The sequence below is a fragment of the Balaenoptera musculus genome, chromosome 13 (genome assembly GCF_009873245.2).
Source record: "Balaenoptera musculus isolate JJ_BM4_2016_0621 chromosome 13, mBalMus1.pri.v3, whole genome shotgun sequence".
Taxonomy (NCBI): Eukaryota; Metazoa; Chordata; class Mammalia; order Artiodactyla; family Balaenopteridae; genus Balaenoptera; species Balaenoptera musculus.
Genome location: NC_045797.1, coordinates 82,642,890 through 82,660,579, shown reverse-complemented (window position 1 = coordinate 82,660,579; position 17,690 = coordinate 82,642,890). Strand labels below are relative to the sequence as shown.

General features: G+C 43.9%; 2 protein-coding genes across 3 annotated transcripts in view; one reads left to right on the top strand and one right to left on the bottom strand.

Moving 5' to 3' along the window:
- The first annotated feature begins 1,428 nt into the window (after nt 1–1,428).
- Nucleotides 1,429–12,991, top strand: SLC66A3 (solute carrier family 66 member 3). 2 transcript variants are annotated; one of them, XM_036874034.1, is made up of 8 exons: nt 1,429–1,664; nt 4,210–4,292; nt 4,368–4,437; nt 6,931–6,988; nt 9,256–9,376; nt 10,113–10,154; nt 10,234–10,410; nt 11,854–12,991. In XM_036874034.1, the coding sequence occupies exons 1-7, from the start codon at nt 1,522–1,524 to the stop codon at nt 10,374–10,376; spliced, it is 660 nt and encodes a 219-aa protein (XP_036729929.1). In that variant the 5' UTR covers nt 1,429–1,521; the 3' UTR covers nt 10,377–10,410; nt 11,854–12,991. The 2 variants fall into 2 exon arrangements, with proteins under 2 accessions (XP_036729929.1, XP_036729930.1); XM_036874035.1 differs by lacking the exon at nt 10,234–10,410.
- An 860-nt stretch (nt 12,992–13,851) lies between these two features.
- Nucleotides 13,852–17,690, bottom strand: part of ROCK2 (Rho associated coiled-coil containing protein kinase 2) — a 142,516-nt gene continuing 138,677 nt past the window's right edge. The window contains 1 exon segment of the mRNA XM_036872594.1: nt 13,852–17,268. The gene's annotated coding sequence lies outside the window, so the exon portion shown is untranslated.

Here is a 17,690-nt window from a genome sequence, read left to right as displayed (position 1 = left end):
ACACAGCAATCCCACTACTGGGTATATACTCTGAGAAAACCATAATTCAAAAAGAGACGTGAGTTAAGTTTTATTTGGGGACCTTATTGAGGACCATAGCCTGGGAGACAACTTCTCAGATAGCTCTAAGGAACTGCTCAGAAGAGATAAGGGAGAGCCAGGATATATATGAACTTTTTTGCTGGGAAAAACATGTAGTCAAGCATCACAAGATGACTGCCAAGCACAAAGAACAGATGTCTCAAGTTAATGATTTTAGGGCTTTTCTCTGTACAGGAAGATGCAAGAATCTGGGGTCATTAGACGTTTTTCCTTAAACATGCATCTTAACTAGCTAAAAGGTCAGTAAATCTAACGCACAGAATGCTTCCTGGTTTTCTCCATCCTGAATTCCCCTCAGGGCACACTGGTGGTGGGCAAGTGCAGTGGCTAACAGGCTTGATCCTATAGAACTGGAAAGGCAGGCAGCATTTTTTTCTTTACAGTGGTTTCTGGCATTGCATTTTTGTGACTTTTCTGTTTCGTTGTAACCTTGACTCAGTACCTATACCATTTTGAGCCTGAAAATGCACCCCCAGCCCCGCAGTCTAAGTTACCTTCTTTTGTCAATAGAAATCTATTTTTACCTCCTTAAGAAAAAATTTCACTCTTAAGTGCACGTCTCTGGAGGGGAGTCTTCGGGGTTAAGGACCAAGCCCTCAGGAAGGAAGCCTCCTGCCCTTGGGGAGGACACGTCCCCACTCTCGGCTGGAGGAAAGCGCGGTCCCGCAAGGACTGTTTCTCCGTCTGTAAATCGAGGTGGACGCACAGAAACTAAGTTGGGTCGTTTTAAGTTTTTACCTCTGAAATGCTTAGTGAGAAAAAGAAAGGAAAACACTTTTCAGGAGTGAAAAATCCCAACAAAATGGCCCATTCCCCCGTGAGGGGTGCCCCTTTGCCCTCCTGCGGTTCAATTTCTGCCCATCCAACCCGTGGGAAAGCGGGAGACATCGCCCGCAGGCTCAGAACTGCACGAGTTGGTTTAACACGGAAAAGTGAATCAGCAGCGGTCAGATCACGCAAAGGTCAGCGTTGACCTGCCTCTCGGGCAAGGGGCGGACCCCGGGGCGGAGGGAGAGGGCCTGGGGAGGGGTCGGGGCGAGGTCGGGGACGGACGACTGGGAGGTAAGCGGAGCGGACCCCGACCGTCTGGACCCGTGAGGGGCGGCTCCAGGCGCAGCGCTCCCATCCCGCTCCCGCCGGGCCAGCGGGGAGGGGCGGAGCGACTGCGGGGACGGGGCGGACCTGGGGAGGCGTCGGGGCGAGACAGGCGCCGAGCGGACAAAGGGGCGGGAGAGGGGACCCTGGGCGGGCTTCGGGGCGGAGATCGGGGCGGAGGGGCGGACCCCGACTGGGCGGCCCGGGGAGGGGAGAAGGGAAGGCGGAAGGACCGGGGGAGCCCGGCGGCCGAGTGCTGAGCGGCAACCCCTTCGCGCGGCGGCCGGATCCGCTGAGTCCCGGAGTCCCAGCCCCGCCGGCGCCATGGAGACGCGGTTGCTGTGGTTCTGCAACTGGAGCGTGTTGGGCGTGTGCGCGACGCTCAAGCTGCCGCAGATCTTCGCCGTGCTGGGGGCGCGCAGCGCGCGGGGCATCAGCCTCTCGAGCCTACTTCTGGAGCTGGCTGGGTAAGGCCGGGGCGATCTGGAGCCGACGGGAGCCCGGGAGACCCTCGACTCTAATACAGTAGGGGCGGGGGAAGCGGGGCCGAAAGCGCGGGCCGCCGGGAGTAGCGCCTGCCCGGGCCGCTCACTTCCTCTCTGAATTTGCTGCTTCCCCCAGCCTTGCGCGGTAACGAAAGACGGCGCACGCCCATTTTACAGATGAGAAAACCGACACTCAAGGAAATCATCACTCCAACCATTAGTGACAAAACTAACCATCCAGCTTAGAGCAAGGCCGCTTGCACGTCGAGGCTCTCTCATCTGCATCCTCCCTAAAGCCACCCCCCACCATCCCCCCCTCCGTTCTCGGGTCTCGGTTTCCTCGCTTGTAAAATGAGGGGTTGGACCCTCTGGCTTTTAAAAGTTACACCTTTGCGGGCGGGGGGCGCGGGGTGTCAGAGAACGTAGAGCTTTTTGGAGGGAGAGGAGGACTTGACCGGGACTTGGGCTTTAACTGGCGCTTGAAAAGCGGGAGCCGAGACTGCTCCAAGAGCCGGTTTTTCTATCAAAATCGGGAATGGGTGCCCTGATCCAGTATTTAAAAACCTGAACGTGACGGATGTTAACTAGACTTATTGTGGTGATCATTTCACAATATGTACAAATATTGAATCGTTATGTTGTACACCTGAAACTAATATAATCTTGTATGTCAAATATACCTCAATTAAAAAAAAATTTAAAAGTACTCTTCTAAATAAGCAAAGTAATAATAATAATAAAGACCTGAACGGTGAAAAACAGAGTTGTAAGACTTGGTGGGGAAGACGTGAACCCAGCAGTCTAGCTCCTCGCCCTGCAAGGCCGGGCCCCCTCCCCTCTGCTCCTCGACAGCCCGGGGACCCCAGTTACCCTCCGGCGGCTCTGAGGGCCGGTCCTCAGCGGAAGCACTCCTCGGAGGGGCAGTGGACCCCGGTTTCCCGGGCTTGAGGACCCCGGTTTCCCGGGCCAGAAGGAAGGCAGGGGGGAGAGAGGGAGAAACAGGAGACCTCCAGGGCACAAGGGGTGAGGGGCCACCCGTGGACCTGCGGGGTCCCGCCTGGGACACCCCCATCTGAGGGGTCAACCGTAGGATGTATTTGAGCCACAGGCCCCTTGGGGAAGCACATCCTGCCTCAGAGCGACCCCAGTCCTCTGAGGAAAGCAGATAATTACTAGGAGGAGAAGTTCCCCATTCGGGGCAGGGGAGGCCCTGATCTGCGCCGCAGGAGGGGAGCCACCTTGGTGTCCTCAGGGAGGAGAGGAGGTAACCACGTAGAGAAAGGGGCCCTCCAGGCAGGGGGCCTGTGATCAGAAGCCTGGAGGCTGAACTGGAAGCAGTGAGGCCAGAGAAAGAGGCAGAAGACATGACCTTAGGTAACATGCTTAAAGCATCCGTGTGTGCAGATACAGCGCATGTTGTCCCCATTTCACAGATGGGGAAGCCGAGGCCCCAGAGGTTAGTAACAGCCGGGGATTGTGAGCCCAGCACCCTAGCCCTGGAGTCTGCACTCCACTTAGGGCTCCACACTCAGCAGGTGATGCCTGCGGGACCAGGCCTGGCAGCCTCGAGAAGGTGGCTCAGCAGGCAGTGGAGGGGCAAGCGCTGGCTGGGGTCACCCAGAGTGCCGCCTGGGTGAGGGCGTGGGGCTTTGTTAACACCACATCCTGGCTTGAAAGGTGTGAGCCATTACGTCCACGTGGTCTGTGGGTTCTGGCTCACCCAGGGGGCCTGAGGGGTCCTCACAGCCTGGGTGCGGGGACGGAGACAGACCCTGAGGGGACAGTGTGGGCATTTCGATTCTGAGGGAGTTGGCTGGCCAGGGTGTGAGCTGGGAAGGCAGGAAGCTGGGGCCTCTTCTTCTGAGAGGAGTGGGACTCTGGTGTCTGTGTCTCCCACCCTTCCAAGCCGAAGCCTCTCCAGAGCTCGAATTTTCTTGAGGAACTGAAGAGTTGTCCCTTCTGTCCCCACCGCCAGCCTGGGCAGCACTCTGGGAGGCCACCAGGCTCATCTAGGGATGTCCTTCGTCTTCAAAACATGGCCTCCCCAGCTCGCTGCTGGGCCCTACGTGCTCAGTCACTTAGAAGCCCTGCCCAGGAACCCCACCCAGGGATGGCTCTCGGCCCCCCTCAGATATCTTTCTCGGCCTGTGCGGCTGCTTGGGTGCGACCTTCTGAGGGATCTGCCTGGGATCTCGAAAGAGCCCAGCCTCAGAGACAGGCAGGCCCGGGTCCAGAAAACCCTGTCTCTTCTCATCCTGGTCGGTGGTTCTGTAAAATTCATAAAATTTGTCTGTAACTGACCATCCAAGGGACTTGACAGACACCAGTGCCCAGCTTCAGAAATCAGGGAGATGATTAAAAATTGATGTTTCACCCTTCTTATTCTGTACCTCCCTCCTTGACATTTGCAGACTCCCGCCACCAGTTCTAGGGTTTTGCAAACGAACCTGTGCTCCTGGGTGGCGGCCAGGCCTCCGGGCTGTGGGTCAGGTTGGTCCGAGCTCAGATGCGCCCTCCCTCTCCCCAGGTTCCTGGTCTTTCTCCGGTACCAGTGTTACTACGAGTACCCACTGCTGACCTACCTGGAGTACCCCATCCTCATCGCACAAGGTAACCGACGCCCCTGTGCCCAGCCTCGGCCCTCGGGGCCCCTCCTCCCTCTCACTCAGAGCCTTTCTTTTCCAGATCTCATCCTCCTGCTGTGTGTCTTCCATTTCAAGGGGGATGTGAAACGGGCAGCACCGTACATCGTCCTGTATCCTTTCAGCATCTGAGAATCCGAGATGGAACTGGGGGTGTTCCTTGCTAACAGGATGTTATTAAGCAGGGTCCTTTACCAGATATGTATTCTTTTGGTTAAACTAAAAAAAAAAAAAAAAAAAAAAAAAAATCCCCAATGCAAGATTCCATGTGAGCAAATATCTCCACAGCCTAGAGATGCTCTAGAACAGTCCCTGCCCAAGGGCCACCCCTCTGAGACCAGGGAGCCCCATGGTGCCCTGACCCACCAGGTAGACTTAGTACCTCACTGCTGAGCTGCAGAAGCACTCCTGCTAAGAGCGACATTGTCCAAATGTATTCTTTAGGGGAAGGGAGATATTTCTTCCTTCCCCAAAAATGTCCCCATGTAATAACGAGCATGTCTGGCGTGTAACACGCTGCCGCTAACACACCTGGTCAGCTTGGCTTCTTACTGCCTGTTGGTGGGTCTGGGCTCCTGATGGCTGGTTCAAAGTGAAAGTCAAGACATTAGGAAGGTCTCCGTGGATTCTGGTCAGTCACACAGACCTATCCCTGCTAACATCACTCAGCATCTTCTGTGAACGAGGGCCAGCCTTCCATCTTCACTCTCCTTGTAAAAACTCTTTTATTCTCTTGTTGAACTTCACTCTCCTTAAAAGGCCAAGAAAGCCTTTTAAATGGCAGTCAGTTAATCCTGCCACATCTGTGAAATGATCTGAGCTGTTTATTTATATGTCTTCAGGGTGGAGGAAAGAGGGAGGGGACGGCCAGGTGCGCTGAGCATGTGAGGAGGTGGGTGTGGAGTGGTGGGAACTCCCAGTGCCACTGCCATCTGGGTGGCCTTGGGCACTGGCCTCTAAGCTGCAGTCGCCCCATCTGTGAAGAGGGATCATAATGCCTACCTTTTAGGGTTGTTTCCAGAACGAAAATACCAGGAGCACAGGACAAGCTGAGGAGGTGGCAGGGTCGTGGTGGCTCTCGTGCTAAAAGCCTGTCTGCAGAGGGGAGATGGGCGCGGACTGAGTCCTGACCCTCTGCTGTTCAATGGAGTTGTAAGCCTCCTGACTCAGTTTCCCTCTGCAAAAAAGAGGGATCGTGTGGCTCTACTGCCCCTCAACACTTCAAGGTCAGCCCCAGCTGGTTAAAGGTTTTTGAAAACAGAGTACTTTGAAGAAATGAAAAGCATTGTGTGATTTACTTTTTAAATAAAATGCAACAGCTTATCTTTGTGCAAATGGTGAGGCTGTAGATTAGAAAACTTAGGTACTGATGGCAACTCTGTAGTATCAGCAAGATGTTTTATGGCCTCCTTCTGCCAGTTGTGACTTGTACAGAGAGCCGATAAGCAGGGCAGCCATAGTAACAATGCATTTTTTAAAAAAGTAATAGTATGTCCCAGATATTACACAGGACATACTTATGCTAAAAAAGTATTTGTTGTTGATCTGCAATTCAAATTTAACTTGGTGTCCTGTATTTTTATTTGCTCAATCTGGCCACTCTACAAATCTCTAGGATCTCAATTGCTGGTACTACTGCTGAAGTTTTATAAAATGTATAGTTGGAATGAATGGAATGAGGTGCAATGGTACAAAATTGGGCAACATTAGTTTAAGACTTGAATTAGAGAGTGTTCAAAAAGCAGGATTCCATCCACCTAGATTCAGGCTGCCTTTCTGGTGTTGACTAGTATCTAGTTCTACTGACTTTGAGCACAGGGCATTGTCTGTTTCAATCTCTTCATTTAAATAATGTTATTAATTATAATCACAGCTGCCTGTTGGGTCCCTACGATGTGCCACAAAGCCATGAGGAGGTAGATAGGGCAAGGAATGTTAAGTCCATTTTGCAGATAAGCAAACCAAGGCCCAGAGAAGGAAAATAACTTGCCCAAGCTCACAGCAGAGGCTCCTGGCCGTCCCCTCCCTGGCCTGGTCACCACCTCCCTGTGTTTGCTTCTGCTTCTCTAGCCGGGCTCTCTTCCTGCAGCATCACTGAGCTTGATGAAGAGCCATTATCATTCCTCCCATCTCCTAGCATTGCTCACCCCAGCCGCGTCATTTTTACACTGGAGTTAGTGGGAAAGAGGAAATCAGGAAACAGCTTCACGTGACGCCAGTTTTGCAGAAGACGCCTGCTATATCATTTGAACCTAAGTGCTTCACTGTTGACATTACGTTGGAGAGGTCTGCATGCTCAGGAGTTAAACCGGCAGTTAAAATCATCTGGGACGTTCCCAGCCCTAGGATCGGTCCGAGAACACAGGGTTCTTTGTAATTTTCTTCCAGAATCTGCTTCTGTGCTTTTGAACTCCTAGAAGGTGTTCACTTGGATCATTTTTGTCTTTTCTGAATCTGACGAGGTCTAGCAGAGCTGTTGTTCCCAGTTCCACACTTAGCTTAGGTATGTAACCTCTCTGGCCTCGGTTTGTTTCCACACGCACGGGGTTGGGAGGGGAGTGGAGCTGCCGGCCGAGCCACTGCTGTGTCCCTTAGCACGTGGTAAGCTATGTGTCTGCTTGGTTCCTCCTCACCCTGCAGAAGTGGATCATAGATCTGGCCATGGTGAGTAAATTGCCCCTGGAGAAGAAAGTGTGTTCACAGCAGTCTGTCTACCTCTCCTCTCCACGCCACCTGCCCTGCAAAAAACTTTACAGATCAAATGTTCAACCTGCTCATTTTTCAGCTGTACCAAAGGATAGTGGGATGAAAGCCTAGTGCTATCCAAATATTAAAAACATTATTCTCACTTAAATGTACGGCACAATTTTTTTACTTCCCTTTTTTGGGGCCCTAGAGAACCAGATTGGGATCGGGTAGGTAGTAGTAGAATGAAGAACTGAACATAAATTAAAGAGTTTTAGGTTATTATCAGGTTAATAATTACACATGGGCCACGTACTCATTATTTTTCTAACTTTGCTCCCCCGCCAAACACTTTTTTTTTTCTTCCTTGGAAAAGGGTAAGCCCTATACTCTTTTTCCTTCCTTGGTTAAGGGCCAGAAATTCCCTGCTGTGAGAATAGGATTCTGGCAGTGGGTCCGGAAGCATTTGACCACAGATCAAACGGTGGCTGACGTGAACTTTTCCACCCAGTGGGAAAAGAAGGAGCAGAACTAATCGTGGTCACCGCCTGCCACACCCAGACTCCTGAACTTCCACCCATTCTCCCTCCAGCATCTAGTCGGAAAGTGGACTTGGCTCTCAACCTTATGACATACGGAAAGCAGATTAGTAGGGTTACCACGCTGACAACGAAGAATTCTTTAGTATAATTATGTCCCAAATATTCCGTGGGACAAACTTGTGCTAAAAAATTATTTGTCGTTGACTTGAAATTCAAATTTAACTGGGTGTCCTGTATGTTTGCTAAATCTGGCCACCCTACACATAGGGCATCTCTAGGCTCTCCGGAGCTGCCACTGTGGTCACGTGGGTGCAGGTCTGGTTGTTTGTGGGGGGGGGTGTCCCTTCACCCCCAGGAACATCATCCCGGGAATATGCTGCTACAGGCTCGTCAGGAGTCAGGCCCAGAGGCCGAAGGCTTCGGGTTTTTCTGTTTCTTCTGTTCCCTTCTCAGCGAATGCTCTATTCTGACCACACGGTGATGCTCTAATAGTTCATAAACTGTAGTTTCCTTTTTCCCTTGTCAAGCAGGGACTGTCCACAACACGTGTTTCCTGGGTGCCAACTCAACAGCAGCCACTGGGGCCTCGGCACAGGGTGGCTGGCTTGAGGGTCCTGGAGCCCCAGAGAGGAGAAAGCGCTTGGGTTTCAGAGCTCCCGCGGGGCAGCAAACCCTAGGATCCTGTAGGGGAGGGATGCTGTTTGAATTCATGAAAAAGCCAAGTTATAGAAGGTTTACGGTTCTATGGCTTTCAAGAGCGAGTCCCATTTCAGACCGACAGATGGTTTCCACGGAAGTCCTACACTGTGCTTTTGTGGTTAGATAAATTGATAAGTCACCTCCTCTTAGTTCATTCACAAAGACATGATTCAAGTACTTAAAAATGACCGGCGCAACAGCCTGAGCACGCTTCTTCTCTCCCGTCCTGTTCTCTACTAGACTCTGTGTTACGGGAAAACCTAATAATCTGCAGTTGAATGTGTATCATAAGATTGTGCAGGCCTTGGTTATGCCCCCAAACAAGACCACTTCATGATTCTAAAGATGGCGTTTTCTCCTGGAAACCAGTTGACGGGGTGTTTCAGCTGATGGAAAGCCTGGTGAACGGCAGCCTGGGCCCGGCTTAGGGTGGAGGGTGCTATACTCTTGCCTCGCTGGGGACCAGAGGGCAGGAGCCTCACCACGTAGCTCATCAGAACAGCCAGAAACTCAGAGCCGAAGCGCTCCAGCTTGCTGCTTTGGGTGGATGAGTCTGTCAGTGCAACGCAGCATGGTTCCCCACAGGCTCTAAAAACACCATACTATCTATACATCTGTTTGTTTTTGGCAGGTGGGGACAGATAAGCCTTTGTAGTCGTTGCAGATTCTTTCTTAACTCTCAGCTTCCAACGACCTGCTGCCCATCAGTTACTCACTAAGCAGTGGAATTGGTGGGTTATACATAAATGTCCCACTGCTGCGTCCATTCTTTATCGGGAAACTTGGGTTTTGTCCTTGTGCAAGTTGGTTATCACTTGACATGAAAATTTGGCTTCAAAAGCGATTTCAGGGAATTCCCTGGTGGTCCAGTGGTTAGGACTCAGTGCTTTTCCGCAAGCCACACGACGCAGCCAGAAAGAAAAAGAATGCTTTAAGTATCTGGTGTATCTAGTTTCTGGTGAAACTAAGGAACTCCTAACTTCCTCCTGTTTTATCTTCAAACAGAATTTCTGTACTTTCATCAGTGCAGCCAGTAAGTTTGCACAGCTCCAGTACCTGTGGAAAAGCAGGGACTCAGGAGCCGTGAGTGCTCTCACGTGGAGCCTCGCTTCATATACCTGTGCGGGTGAGAACAAGCCTCTAATTGGTGGGGTGTCCTTGGTCGGCGTGGGGTGTCTACCCGGAGGAGTGCGGTATGTCATAGACCCTTGAGCCTAAATCCTTTGCAAGTAACTATTCAGATAGACCCTCCTGTGTATCCATATTTACAAGGCTGATTTAATGCACACCACTCTCCATTTTCTGCAAGTTGCTAAAAAAATGTGAAAGCACACTTTTCTCCAAAAATCTGGCCTAATATTAACAGTCCTCTCTTGTTGTTTGAAAAGCATCACGAGTTTGGTTGTATTGAATCCACTAGCTTGTTTTAAAAATGTGAATGTTTATGATGTAACAGATTAAAGAGATGAGGATCATACATTGCCTTTTGCGAATGAATATGATTTGCAGCAGTGGAGTTTTTCTGGAGCCATAGTGTTTGGTCTCAACTTTAGAATTTCCACTGTTCATTTGGATTCTTGCAGGAACTACCTAAAATGAATATATGCTATATTTAGGTAGGAACATTTAAAAAATTCAGAGCTAATACATTAATTAGATTTACTAGTTTTAGATATTTGAATTATACTTCTTCATGTTGCGTCTGTATCTTAAAGGACCAGTTTCTCCATCGAGGGTTCTCTTCTACCCAAATCTTTCAAGAACAGTTAGCACATATTCCTGCATTTAAAACGGAAAGATATTAGCTAAATACCAAAATGTCTGAGAAGTTGATATTTATTGCTGAAATTTTGCTTTTACAGCAAGAATAATGACAACTTTAATGACCACCAGTGATCTTACAAGTAAGCAAACTATTTTTCTGCCCACTTCCTTTTTGAATTTTATGCCATCTGTGCCTCCTTCACTTGTAAATTGTCTTAGGGTTTAACGGAGCCACTTCGCCCCGCCGGAGGCCAGCGACAATATATTCCTGGTCCTCATCAGTCACCATGTATAGTATTAAGCATCTACTTGCTGTACCTGGGATAGAATATGCACAAGATAGTAGATTCCTATCTTCGTGAAGCTTCCACACCAGCAGTGGAAATGAACAGTGAGGTAATCACACAATTAACTATTGAAAAATATTGTGAAACATTTTTTGAAAAAGTAGGACAGGATGAGCACCTGACATGGGAACCTGACCTGGTTGGAGGGAGCTGGGGAGATTAATTTGAAGGAGAGAGAGATCGGGAGGAGGGAAGAGACTGTTACAAGGAGCAGCATGTGTGGAGGTCATGAGCAAAGAGGATGGAGAGAGCACCAGTAGGGCTGGCGTGAGAGCACAGGGGTGAGTCTAATGAGAGGGAAGGAGGTGGTAGTGGCCGGATGGTCCAGAGCCTCAGAGAATTGCCCACAAGCAGCAGGAAAGGGAGTGACGTAATCATTCGACTCCATGTCCTTGTTCTGTTCTTTTTAAAGGAATACTGTGATGGAGGAGGAAATAAAATATACTTGGGTTAACCTAAAGAGAATTTCATTAATTCCTTAGGTTGAGTTTTCAACTCCCAAATTAAGCATATAAATTTTTGGAAAAATGATTAAAACAGGTGGTGTCACCCATTCTATGAAGACTAGAAATATGTCCCTTGTGTGTAGACCTTTTAAATAAGCTAATCATTGTCTGAGAAATATCACTATGGAACAGAATGATGCATTTGCTAGTCCCTTCCCGGAGGTTTTTATCTTTGGTTCAAATGCTTTCCATCAGCTCTGAGAGGAGTAAAAGTGTTCTGGCCAAAGCATAAACTTGGGTCAAGTGGGGAAAGGAAAAGAGAGACCTGAGTCTTCCCTACAGGACTTCAAGAATTCTCTGCTTGGAAAGGAGAGTCAAACCATAATTAAACAACAAAACAAACCGCATGTTAATTGTGATTTGTTCTGTATCTAAGGTGACAGCTGTTCCTGAAAGTGATCAATATATCTGAGAATAATCTTTTAAAAACAGTTTAGCTATCTTAAAAGTGTTTTACAACCCCAAAGATACATTAAATTTCATAAACCTTATTTATCAGGAGAGTGTTTGTCAAGTCACTAAGGTTATTTTTTTCTTTTTAACAAAGAGCCACATTTTCATGGTTACCTCAATATAAAACATGCTTTGACGTTTGGGCTAGTTTTTCACAATTACCTTAACTGAGTGCGGTGTACCACCTTTGCTTAATCAACATGGAATGTTCTGAGACACCACCATCCTCAAGACTTGAAAAATGAGTAACGGGGTTTTAAAAAGTTGTAGTATTTACCAACCAGAGTCAGATTCCTCCAAATTAAGCATTTAGGATGAAATTATTCATGAAATCAGGCCAAGTGACCACAGGTAGTCATGATAGGAAGATCATTTTTCCAGAAATATTTGGAACCAAAGTTGTTCAAAAGTCCACATGATCCATAGTTCTGTTTCATTTGGCGGGGGGCGGGGGGGTTCTCCTTAGAGGTGGTGATTTTGTTTTATGTGAAAACAGTATTTTTTAACACATACTTCTTTTTGACCGATTTCAGTTCTTATACGTTTTGTGATCATGCTGGCCTTAAATATATGGGTAGCAGCTACAATACTTCACTACCGCAAGACCGATGTGAAATCTGAATGATGGATATATTATTCCCACACACAAAGTGGATTTTGAATAACTGAACCAAAGGAAAAAAAAGCTCATTGCTAAACCAGGTCTTTTATAAATTTAGCCAACTGTGCCAAAGGTATTTTAGACTTGGAAGAGCCCGCTTAAACACTTGTTTAAAAACATCGATTTTTAAAATCCCTGTCCCCACTTCATTAGGTTAAGGTAGGGCTCAGACATCTGCAGTTCTGATAAGGCTGGTGATTGATGGAAACCTCCCAAGAAGCCCATTTTGAGGAGACAGCGTTGACCGTTATTCTTCAAGTCATGATTAAGTTCCCTCCAAAGAGCTAACTACATCTACTTCTCAGCTTTCACAATCTTTTAAAAAATAAATCCTCTCCGTAACACAGACAAACATGAATGGAGTGGGATTTTGCTCAAGTGGAATTGTAATAAATTACCAGAGTTCACTTTCTGGGACTACTGTTTAATTGTAATATAGACATAACAGGATGGCTTTATTGTATCATATTACCGTGTAATACCTCCTTAGGTTACAGCAAGGATATGAAGGCAAGCAAAAATGTAACTGGCTTGAATTCATATACCAAAGTAATCCTTTAACTTCATACCGTGCCTTCAAGTAATTTGTAACAAAAGGTACCTGCAGTCTCTACTCATGAAGAGGCAATCCCAATATACTTTCTGATTCAAGCACAATGCTGCTGTTTTTAAAAGGATCACACCTACACAATACCGTTACTGGAATTTGGTACAAAATACAGCTGACCTCGACCAGGTTTTGCCTATTGAAAGTATGTGCAGTGCAGGGTATTGCTGGGGTCTACCAAGTTCTTATGGATTTTATTCTCATTATAGTATCATACTCTGAACATGATGTTAAGATTACTGTACACTGTGTTTTCCTGTAAAAGCTTATCAACTCTAACATTTTAAGAACTCTCTTTCTCCTAAATAATTGAATGGCATTATTCTATTATATGCAGTAAGTAAATGATGCTTCCTAGAAAATGTTTGTTTCCTATGTAAAATAAACTTTATTTTGAACTCTTCTGAGTCTTAAAACTCAATTGTTTAAATGTGATTAGTTTTAGGTTATGTAAAGTGCAGTTTTAAAAAATATAAACTGTGGTTAATCCTTTTAGAACTACTGCTTGGGACCAGCAGGAAGAGAAACATGGCATCTAAAAGTAAATAATAAATCACTCTGTAGTTTTAAAAATCAGTTATCATTTAAAAAAATTCAAATGAGTCTTTTCTCATATGCAGTTATAATCTGACCATTAGTATAAATTATGTGATTTTTAGTACAGCATATTTTATTTAGATATACTTTGTCAATGCTTAAAGCAACTCCTTGAAGAAAATATACTATCCTAGGTGAAGAGTTCTCCATTTTTCCCCTTTGGGAGGGAAAGAAACAAACATTAGAGCTACCCGATATTCTATACACATCATCATACTTAATCCCGCAACAATCCTATAAGTAAACAATCTCCATTTTACAGATGAAAACACTGAAGCCCAGACTGAATAACCTGTGCCAGATCAGATAGTTAGCAAGTATCCTAGAAAAGACCCCAAAAAAGTGCTTTCTAGAAAACCACCTGTCAGCACAGTATTCCTAACAAAACAGGCTCCCTGCCTCTTTTCCTTATCCTCGACACTCAAATGAGATTCTCAAGTTTGCATGCCCCTTAAAATACTGACATTAAGTCAGACACAAACGTCTAGTTGAAATTCGATTTTGTATTCTCCATGGATTAAATGATAGGGCTGAAGATTCCCAAGTCGGTAACCTTAGTTGAGACTTCTTTGCTATACCCATCTTTCAGGGTAGGTAATTTTGGGGGATAAATTTTAGAAGGTTGCAGCATTCCAGGACTATTTCACAGGAAAAGTATGAAAATGCTTATGTCTTAATTTCTTTTATTTAATTTTTTAATATAAAAAGCAGGCATAAAATACAATTACATTACTACAAAGATGCAACAAAATTAAAAAATATCAGGGGGGTATGATTTTTGTTCAAGGGACAGCTGATCAAATATTCATGATTATCTAAACCATGCAGTTCATAACTTATTACAATTCCAAACACAACTATTATGGGGAAGGGAATCAAGGAGAGGCCCCCCAAGCATAATATTCAGCACTGTCACACAGTGCTTATCTTCAAAGTGCTTTACAAACCAGCTACGGTATCTTCACAATATAGGGAAACTGACATCTTATCCCAGGGGAGGAGCGGTGAGTCAGTAGCAGTGTCAACAGAGACCGAGAAGCTCAGAAGTGACTTGCTTTCATCGGATTTTTAAAACATGTTATTTAAAGTATGTTTCAATAAGGTAATATAGTGTCCAAGTTTCTCTATTTTACCACCCAAATCCTGTAAGAATAGATTAACAGCAGCAGCGTAACTTCTTAAATTGTGGTTTGGCAACCTAGAGTATTTCTTCTTGAGGATCTGCACATAAACTGGGATAAAGGAGCTCCTTCAGAGCCAGAATGGTGTAACTCTAGCATAGGTTAGTTTTAAAAACACTAACCTTTATTTTAGATGTATTGGTATACTTATCCTTTAGTTAGCTCCAGAGCATTTTAAACTTTGACAGATTTTTTAAAATGTTGCTTCTAGATAGCATTTTTTTAATTAATACTTTTCAAAAATGCACTATACAGTAATCCTCAACAGTAATCCTGGCATCAGTTTTCCTTCTACTTTGTCTCACTATTCCCACAAAAGTAAAAAAATCCAACTAAGAAAATCCCAGTATTCACTACTTCTTAGTTCTCAAAAGGAGGTATTTATGGCTCTAGGAGAAATCAAGGTGTGACGAAATAAGCAACTTTTGGTCTTAAATTTATCTTGGAAGTTTTGGAGCCTCAAGAAAAAGAGAAGCTGGCACAAAATCAGGCTGTTAAACCAAGTCAATGTCATATTTAATGAGTGTTGGGAAGAGAGCATTTGGATGGGTGTATGCACTCATGTATGTACATGAAACCAGCAACAGGGTATAAAGCAAATTCTTACCCAAGGTCAGAATTTTTTATTAAGCACATTTCCATTAGTTGAACAAACAACCTTATAAATCCTTATGTCAAACCATATAATGTGAAGACTCTTCATGGAGAGATTTTTTTCGCCCCTTAGGATATCTTTTTTCCCCCAAAAAAAACTTCACATTAATTTTCCTCGTATAGTTGCATCACACCATGATTCTCCATATTCTTTAATATATACAGCATTCAAAATTTAAACTTTTGCCATTTTTACTCAAATATTTCAATTACTCATGTGTAAACTTCAAATTATTTCACCTTAATAAAGTTTATTAAAAATATATATATATATATATATACTCTCCAATTCAGAATAATATGATAGAGCCTCCCATAGTGTAACAAAATCTTTATATAAAATATTAATTCAGTCTCCTTTTAACAAGTCTAATGAATGGAAATATTTATTCTATATAAATTTTATATATTTTTCATTTTTTAATCTTACTTAAAAAAAAAAAAAAAAAAGAAAGAGCTGCGTCCCCAAACCAGAACATACCTGCAAGGGAAATGGCATGCATATCTAGTTTTAGCACAGACAGCATGAAAGAGTGCAGCCTGGATAATGTAATAACAAGATTCAGTTTCAATACATCAGTAGCCAAAGGCCACTCTTCAATTTCCACAATAGTATCTATAATTGGGGATCTAACTCTTTAAACACCCTACACTGACCCCAGAAGGAATCAATGAAAAATGTCTACTTCCTTCATAGAAATATTAGATGATGTATTTCAATATCACACCAAACTCTGTGTATGTGTATGTATATAAAGAAAGACTGATAAAAGACTACATAATTTTTTTAACTTGATTCTTACTGATGTACACTGTAGCAGTATAAAACATACACTTTTCTGGGATAATGAGAAATAAAGCAGGAATAGTCCTGCATAAACTGTAACTTTAACAGCATTTAAAAAAGTAAAAATCAAGTTAAGTGCCTTTGAGGCAACTTCTTCCCAGTCACCAGTTTTCTTAACCCAATACTGAAATATTGCCATACACAGTTGTGTGTTTAAGGGATCACATTTAAATATTTAAAATATATCTACAGTATGTCCTAGTTTTCTTTGTATTTGAGATAATTTTTGAATCTTGAGTGTGAAAATGTAAAAATAGTCACAAATATCTTTATCAGAAATAAAAACATACCTAGGGTAGCCAGGAAATTAAAAGAAAACATTTCATAGTCACACACTAATACTGAGGTCTGTAAAAAGGGTTGGATGAATAATAGATATACATAAAAGATATATTAGTTCCAATACTATCCATTACTATCACCAATACTTAAAAAAAAAAATTCTCTTATACAATCAAAATAGGCTGACATTGTTAACTATTATGTGTAAAAATAGTGCACTATTTTTCTTCTGCAAAGCAAATTTGCATCCTAAGAGCTGGTAAACACTTGTTCTTTTTTTTTTTTTTTTAATACAGAAAAGGGTGGAGATTTTGAAAAAAATTAAATTAAGGCATTCAAAATGGGTAAAGTTGCCTATTATGAAGCATTAGGAAACTGATATAATTAACTTCAAACTTCTTGTTACAGTAATTGCTTAAACATGAACATGCAGCTTCCATCAGGTACACACAAATGAGTGATATAAACTCCAACATTATGGCTTTATACAAATGCATAGTTGCAACTGCAGTAAGTAATGATATCTGATTAATGTTTATAAAAAAATAAAGTGGGAAGTTAAAAAAACCCTCTTGCAGTATTACAGTACTATATAGATGTATGTGTGTGTGTGTGTGTGTGTGTGTGCGCGCATGTGTATATATACATCTACACACACACACACACACACATACACAGTATAATGGTCACTTCTTAAAGATGCAGTCTATATCACTGTAGTGGAATCCATTCCCAGATTCTTCTGGCAAATGTGCTGGTGAAATCTCTCTGCTGAAGCTGAAAAGATGATTTCTTTAACTCTTCTCAGTCCTTTTATGCAATGTAGTGTGAGTGATGCTGAGAGAGCTTTATGGAACAAGTTTGGAAGAGTTGCACATGATACTCTTACTCTATTAACCAATCACTGTTGGTTCAACTTGTTGCTCCAAAGGAGCCCAGAAAAATCTATCCAACATTTAGAATTTATATTGCAGGAATAAAGGGAACATATATGTGTGTGTCGGTCTCTCAGGAAAATATAGCTTTTTAATAAATTTTGGGCCATCATATTTCAGTCTTGTTTCAACTGTAAGAATATGATCACCTTGAATAATGACTGCATTCATAGAAGGCAGTTAGCTGGAAAGAAAAGGAAAATAAAGTTAGTTGATACAGTGAAATAATTTAAGAGATTGTTATCAGTTCTTTGAAAAGGCATTCCATTTACGTCAAACAATATAGTCTTCCAACTACTATACTTTTAACACCTGAATCATGCATAAAACATATTTACTGTATTACTTTTCTTATTTTTTAGGTACATGCAATTATATTCTTCCTCATATTTTCTCACACTGGCCACAAACATGACACACAAGTTTTAATATGGTTAACTGAATATTAGGGTGAGACAATATGTCACTGAATAATTCAAGTGAATGTCAAGTTTGACTTGGGGTTTAACTGTTCGCTGCCTCATGTAGCTGAAAGAAGAGTGCACTTATGGACCAGGTTCTACTTGACTGTTTGACCCTATGCCACATTTTTTAAATCTATGAAAT

Excerpts from the sequence above, each read along its gene's own strand:
- SLC66A3 (XM_036874034.1), top strand. The coding sequence starts at position 1,522 with ATGGAGACGCGGTTGCTGTGGTTCTGCAACTGGAGCGTGTTGGGCGTG. Across the intron at positions 1,665-4,209 it reads CTACTTCTGGAGCTGGCTGG|GTTCCTGGTCTTTCTCCGGT; the intron begins GTAAGGCCGGGG and ends CCCTCTCCCCAG. Across the intron at positions 6,989-9,255 it reads GGATCATAGATCTGGCCATG|AATTTCTGTACTTTCATCAG; the intron begins GTGAGTAAATTG and ends ATCTTCAAACAG.